This window comes from Drosophila takahashii, chromosome 2R (assembly GCF_030179915.1).
Source record: "Drosophila takahashii strain IR98-3 E-12201 chromosome 2R, DtakHiC1v2, whole genome shotgun sequence".
In the NCBI taxonomy this organism is placed as follows: domain Eukaryota; kingdom Metazoa; phylum Arthropoda; class Insecta; order Diptera; family Drosophilidae; genus Drosophila; species Drosophila takahashii.
This window is the reverse complement of record NC_091679.1, coordinates 44058265-44065785: the sequence shown is the minus strand read 5'-3', so window position 1 is coordinate 44065785 and position 7521 is coordinate 44058265. Positions and strand designations below refer to the sequence as shown.

Genomic DNA, 7521 nt, shown 5'->3' with positions numbered 1-7521 from the left:
GGGGAAGTGTTGGGTCCCTGTCTGTTTTTTTTTTCGTTACCTCTCGTCAACTTTGTCTAGGTCTAGGGCCCGCATCGAGATTGAGGCGTGGCCTGTCGCTCGCCCCCACCCCCCTTTGGATTTTCGGGGGACTTACAGCATTTATATGCAAATACCAAACGGGGAACTGCCCATGGAAAGTGCAAATATTTTGACGTTTTAAATAATGTTGATTAAATGCAAAGGTCTCAATTATTAAATTGATTGTTGAACCTGTAATTTGTCTTCTTCTTTAACTCGGCTGCTCGTTTCGGGTTTTATTTTTGGCTCAATCGAAACTGTGGCACACGCATTGCGATGGGTAATCAACAGTTGCGGACAACAGACGAATTAAGTTAATGATTTGTTTACGTTTTACAAACAGTGGGGGCTTCTTGAGAAGAGGAAGAAGGATAAGTTCATGAATTACTTAGCCAAGTGCATGGGTACTGCAAGTTTTCCAACATTTCATCGAAGGATTGTCTTTAACTTTTCAATCCTTCGGTCTTAAAGCCTCCTTGAAGCCCTAGTGGCGCCACCTGGTGGCCGCCTGTGGCAGCGGCAAACCAGTCTAACGGGCCAACCTGCTCACCTGTCAAGCAAACACACACACCCTCGCACACACTCACATCACGCCCCCTGCTGAGAGCGGAAACTCTCTCTCGCCACGCCCCCGTTGAGCGTGACAAGAGAGAGCGGAGAGCGCGCGCAGGTCCGATTCAAAATGGCGTCCTTTCAGCAACACAATGTCGCTTTGTGGCTTTGGGCCAAGCGACAGACAAGCGGCTTATTCGAGCGGAGTTTTTCATTCACAAGACAAAGTCGCCGACCGGAGAGAACAGCGGAATTTCCACCTTTTTGAATCGAGCCCAACTGGGAGTTGAAGCGGCGGCAAAGCGGCCTTTAGCCCCCACTTCCCCTCTCTTTTTGCTGCCCCAAACGAGGCAGTTGTCACCTGAGAAGGATTTCCGCTAAAAGTGGAAAAAATGCATATTCATGAGTCGGAGCGGCGCAATTAACCAGAACCAGAGTGCCACAAAAAACCGAATTAAGTTTATTTATAAATATAAATATAAATCGAGATCGAGCTTCCAGCGATAATTGTGCGGCTGATCTGATTCTAATTCTGATTCTGATCCGACTGCAAATGTTAATCCCCTGGATCCGATCGGATTGGTCTGCTTTAACTCTCCGTTCGTTCCGTTCGTTCGTTTCGTTCTGACCTGGTCGGCTGCACTGCACTAATTTAAAGGGAACAGTTCAAATGCACGTAATTGTTGCAATTACTTAATGAAATATTTATTAAATGCAAATTATGATTAGACCGAGCTCAGCTACTGCAGCTACTGTTCCTTTTCCCACTAAGGCGCTTGGATAGTGTGTGTGTATGTTTGTCCAGGGTAATGGCTGCCCCTCTTGGGCCCCGATTAATTGGCCATAAATCAAAATCAAATTACCGCCACACGAGACACGTGCAAATATGTCAAGCAAACACGTTTGCAAGTCAATCAGCCGGGCGAATTAATCTATCAACTGTCGCAGATGAACCCGCGACATCGATAAATCAGCAGATATAGGGCATCGGGGCATCGATAATATGGATTATGCATAAGTTAACTTGGAAACGTATTACTGAGAAATTCTATACTTGGAATAAAATATTTGGGAATGCTTCTTTAGAAAATCGTGATTACATTACAAATTATTGATTTATTGAATGAATTTCAGTTTTTATAAGTAAACATCTTTTCCCCAAATTAATATTTCTTGTAAATGTCGTACAAATAGATTTAGCTAATGAACAATTACCTCGCCAAAGTTCTATTGACCTAGTCCCTTTGACCTTCCTCACCCATTAGCTTTTCTCATTATTTAAGAGATTACCATAAGGGCACTTTATTAAATGGAAAAACGTAAGCAAACAGGAAGAACCGAAAACCTCTAAGCTTTTCCCATTCTGATATCTCACTTGGCCAAGAAATCACTACCAGAAGCGAGCAAATACGGAAGCCAAATCGATTTTATTACCAAACAACATTAATTCCCAAATTAAAGCCAAGAGCGGGCATTTGGACAAATGAGACGATTAATTTTCGGGGCCTAGCAGAACCCAAGAAGAAGAGCCGTTCAAAGAAAATCAACGGAAAACTGGAAACGAGCGGGCAGAACGCCCACTAGTCGAAAGGAATCCAAGGGGAAAGCGCAAGGAAACACCCACGAAACTCTGCGGCTGCGACCAAAGTTGCCGGCCAAATACAATTTATCATTTAAATAATAATGTGCCACAAATGACGGGACGAGTGGACGTGAACGTGAATGTGAATGTGAACCCTTGTGCGAGGGAAAGAGCATAAATCAATTCGAGTCCAGGCCAGAAAGAGATGGCAGTTAGCTAGCTTCTGGGGGTTGCTGTCGAGCAGTTGGCCAGCTCAATGAAATGGAAACTGACTTCGAGCCACATCTGATGGTCGCTCGGCCGCTCCGGCCAAATAGCCCAAATGAAATGCGAGGCAAGGCGCTCAAATTACATTTTAATGAGTCCCCGTTCGTGGAGAGGGGGGTTTTGTATGCTCGGCTAGCGAAAATCAAACTGCAGGCTGACCTCACCTCGGAAACGGGGCAAAATAGAAGGAGCTCAGACCGCAGAAGGCAGACCATTCGATGCGCCTTTCAACGCCATAAACAGTGGAGCCCCGCGAAGTGCAACGCGGAGTGGAAGGGGGGAGGGGGCCAGTTTATGAATCTGTTTATGATGTACGAGGAGGCTAATGAAAGCGCCCCAGCAGGCGCCAAATTGGGTCAGGACCGCCTGCGGTTCGCCAGAGCCTCAGAGCTCCGCTTTTCGGACCCACATGGAGCCCAGTCTGCTCTGTGTATTGACATTCAATTCGAAATAAATCAGAGTTTACGACTCCAGCCGAGCCAACGACTTCATCGCCCTCCTTGGGCCTTAGCCACTTCCACTTCCAGGCGGCTGCCTTCAAAGATCAACGCTGGTGGCTACGGCTCCACGCTCGACAGTTGGCTCTTAGCTCCTCATCCTCTCATCCTGGCGTTAATTGGCAGCACCGAGCGACCGACCGACACTGGCGGGGCCAATAAATTTCCAGGCCAACGGCTTCGCCCCGAACCGTGTTGATGTATTCATTGAATCCTAGGATTTGTGGATCGAGGAGCCGAGGACCACGCGTGACTTGGAGACTGGGACACAAATTCCAACTGCGCCAATTAGCCACCGAAACACAATGGCCGGAAAGTGGCTGCAGTGGAAACTGGTTGGCCAGAAGAATTCCAATTGAAGTGGTTATGGCTTCATTGCTCTGAGATTTCTTTAATAACATTACTTAATTCTGTTAACACATTTAAATCAATGTAATGTTTTTCTCCATCGTTTAAATTGAATTAAATTAAATTCGAACCAAAATAAATAAAGCAAATAGACCCTCCCAAAACAAAAGACTTAAGCAAAAAACTTGATCCTGAGCCGATCGAATGGTTCAATTAATTAAATGCGCTATTATTTATCTTAGCAGCTTTTATCCTATTTACACTAACCGCCTAACTGGCTAATAAAGAATAATGCTATTGCTATTTATTTGCATATGACTCTGGCAATGATCGTTATTAATGACTTTAGCACTTTTTAATTTAATTAATTAGAATTGCTAAATTTATTACCCTTAAAGACTAGGTAAATATTACAATTTGTTGAAGCCGGTTATTAGTAAAGCCCGGAATTTTTTCTTATCTCTACACCAATATTTTTTTTTTTAGAAAAATCGTTTAAATAATTTAATAAAATAAAATAGATTATCCTTAAAGACTACGTAAATATTACAATTTTTCTTATCACAACACCCATGTTAGATAACTTTAACTTACAAAACCATTTGATTGAAGTTGCTTCTTCGTGTAAATCCCCCCAACCCCCCCGATGAAACTCGGCAATTTCACACTTTGGGAACCTTTTAAGCAGCGTCACTCGAAAGGAACAGTCACAAAGCATCAACCAAAACCCCAAAAAAACATCAAAAACTTAACACCGAATAAAAATGAAACGAAATGTTTGGAAATTTGAAAATAATTGTTGACACTTTATTATTGTAGTGGCGGTGGCGGCGGTAGTTGTTGTTGTCCCAGCGACGTAACAAGTGTCTACTCCCGACACCGCCCCTCCTTTTCCTCCCTCCCTCCCCTTCCCCTTTGACCTCTTGGCTGCACATGCGCAGGCCCGAAAAACTTCCGGCACAACAACAACAGCAGGCGCAGTATGTAAATGGGAAAAATTTAGTTGTGTCACATTAAAAAGCAATTATCACCTTAAATTAACCGGCGGAGTCGGAGTCGCGTACATTGCCATCGAAATATTCAAATTGCTCGACTCGACATTTTTTCTAATGACTTTCCAAAAGGAGCGAGTGGGGGAGGGGTCGTCGCTCAAATTAACTTGTTGCTATTTTCAATTGGATGCCTTCGGTTCGGTTTTTTATTTGGGTTCGGGAGGTTTCAAACGGTTGCGCTTTTAATTCGTTTTAAATTATCTCGTAGCCGTAGTTTGGCTTCGGTTTTAGTCGAATGGAAAAGGTAGTTGGCTCCTCAAAGGCAAGGTTTAATTTACCATGGAATGGCGAGGGTGTTGATTCTATGACCCGTTCGAGTAGTTGGACAATGCTGCTTTTATAAGACAAAAAATATATTTACTCAAAGAGTTTAACAAAGAAATAAATTACATTTGCATTTCAAATATTTATGAAAATATTTAAATACGGTTTATTGTCTGAATTAATTTATTCTTCAAAACGAAACATTATATTTTAAATCTTTAAACGCATTTTTTCTCATTACATTTTCCCTACACCCCATACCACTGTGCCCTTCCACCTGTGGATGCTCTGGTATTTGGCCTGGACTTTGACAAAACAAAATGAAAACTTTTTCCATGTTTTGACGGAAACATTTGTCAGCGATTTTCCAGCGCCAGGCCCAAAAGCGCGCTGGAAAACATTTTGAACAATTTAATTAGAAGCACCTAAGCCAGACCTCCACAAAAGCCACTGCTCGACAAATTATCATGTGTGGCAAGAGCTGGGGGGAAAAAACCGTTTCCGATGTGATTTACGATTTACGAGCAGTATGTGTGACATTTGTCGCCTCCACTTGGCTTACATCACCGTTTGCGGCAATTACCGAAAGGTGTTGGCTCCTCTACAACTGGAGCAGCTTCATCAGCAGCAGCAGGAAGAGGCTCTCCAAGAGGGCGCACCACCAGGGCAGTTGCAGCCTCTTGGCGGTGACACTTTGCAGGGGGATTGGATGATGGGAGGGACGTCGGTGGAAGATCTCCTCGTGGAGGTAGCACTGATGGATTCCCAAAAGTAGTCCTGTTGAGCACTGCCCGCCTTCATTTTTTCCCATTGGCAGGCTCAGAAGGATAAGCAAAAACCACAGCGATCCCTGGTAATCCAGAATGATCTTTGAAATGTCTAAAAAATGTTATAGAATTTATTGTACCTCCTCCAAAAAATGCAAAGTTTGCTTTGACTTTCGGAGTTGAAGGGAAGAAAATTCGAGGCAAGAAAAGGTGTCCATCCCGGTGCTGCACAATTAATTAACAAAGGCTGCGATCGCGGGAGGGGATGTGCCATCTTTCCCCTTCCCCTTTTCCCCTTTTGTGTGTGAGTGATATGATTTATATTGTCTCCCTGGCCGGCGCCACATCGAGAATCCTCAGCATCGGTCGGCATCTTTAATGTCTCGGAACCGGGAACTCAGAACGCAGAACTGAGAAACTGAGAACTCCGAACTCAACTCAACTTAATTCCCTGTGTGCGTGAGTGTTTCGTGGAGGATGCTAAGGATGATGCTGATGATGATGAGAGGCGGCTGCGCTTTTAATTCCCAACTTGGCCTAACCCTCGGCTTTGCTTTCGCTTCCCCTTGCTCAGTTTTCGGAAATTCTGCATCGACTTTTCACACTTCCTTCGGCTACGCTCCAATTTCAATCGGAGCATTGAAACACCCCCGCTGGCTGGCCGGCATTAAAAAGAGATTTGCCCGGGTTCGCTAATTATATTTTGGTACACGGCGAAAACACCTTTCCCCGAGCGGAAAGAACCCTTACTTTTACCTGGGTGGGTGGTGGTGCGGCTAATGAGCTGTCCTGCAGGAAGGAAGGATTAAGCAAGGAAGGGTCAGAACGGAACGGATTTGGCTAATCCAAGGTCGTCGCTTAGCGCCGGTTTAAAGTTCGCCTCAATTGGATTCGCATTCGCATTCGCACTCGGTTTTAGGTTAGCGCGTCGAGAACTGGGCCACCGAGTTTGTGTTTATGGCCCGATGCAAATGAGGCCCAAGCCAACTAACGGTGGCTGCTGCTACTTCTTACTTCTTCTATCCACCAAATGTTGCACTGCAGCAACAGCAACAGCACAGCAGCAACGCCCCCTGGTAGATCGCTCCGGGAAGTCCAAGGCAGCAGCATCTATCAAGCTGCGAGGAGGGGCAGATATACCCATACCCATCCCATCCCATTCCGGGCCAGAGATGCCAGCCAGATTCAGATTCCGAGCCAGAGCCAGAGCCATGTTCCCGGGTATTATAAAGTGCATTGTGGCTACCAGTTAAGTGCATGTTGCTGGCCAGAGGGTTCGGCAGACGGAGCCCAGCCCCCGACGTTCGGAAGGTGTGTAAACTATGTTGCCGCTGCCCCATGTTGTTGCTGCTGTCGCAGTTGCTGTTGCTGCATGCCGCATGTTGCTGTTGCCGCTGCCGAGCAGTCAGCAGAGCCAACCCATCAACAGCCAAAACGCCACGGGGTAGGACCTTTTTCTTAGCTTTTTTGAGCCAGTTATTTTGATACCCTAAAAGGGAGTGCTTACCTTTTGAAAGAAATTAAAGAAATCTATATATATCAATATATTTAAACATACCATTTAGACCTTAAGAAAAATATTTAACAAATGTAAAATTTAAATATTAACTATATTTTTATTCTGCGCAAGATAAGTAAATGGAAATAGGGTGTAAAAAAACTCAACGCGACTTGACAATTTGTTTCGAAATATTCTTATATTTTCTTTCAAAAACAAGGAGTATCAAGTGTGGTATTCAAAAAGTTTGCAACTAAACATCTTGTGCTGAACTTTCACTATAGCCAAACTCGTGTTTTTCCATCTTTTAAAGAGTGCTCAGAACTCCGGCTCTCTAAATTGTTCCTCCTGTTTTTTTGTCTTAGCTGTTTGGTGCTCTTATTGCTGCCCGGTGGACTAAGCGAGTGGGCGCGTTCACGTCCAACATCCACATCCACATCCACGTTCACCTGATGCCGCTGCTGCTGCAGTAGAACAGCTTCTGTTTAGCATGGAAAACAGCGAGCTGGCCTGGCTTTCTTTCCATTCATGCAGTTGGGCCTGGCTGGCAACAAGTTGCTAGCAAGCTATAATTACTGCATCCATGTCGCTGCAAGTTGCTACTTCATAAATTAGCATGCTGCTGCTGATGTTG

At 44.6% G+C, this 7521-nt stretch overlaps 1 protein-coding gene across 1 annotated transcript; it reads right to left on the bottom strand.

Annotated features, from left to right (window-relative positions):
- Nucleotides 1-4799: 4799 nt before the first annotated feature.
- LOC108066381 (uncharacterized) lies at nt 4800-5543 on the bottom strand. The gene is made up of 2 exons (XM_017154873.3): nt 5206-5543; nt 4800-5103 (listed from the first exon to the last, which is right to left on the bottom strand). Exon 1 carries the CDS (start codon nt 5431-5433, stop codon nt 5224-5226), a length of 210 nt encoding a protein of 69 aa, XP_017010362.1. The 5' UTR covers nt 5434-5543; the 3' UTR covers nt 4800-5103; nt 5206-5223.
- Between the last annotated feature and the right edge of the window lie 1978 nt (nt 5544-7521).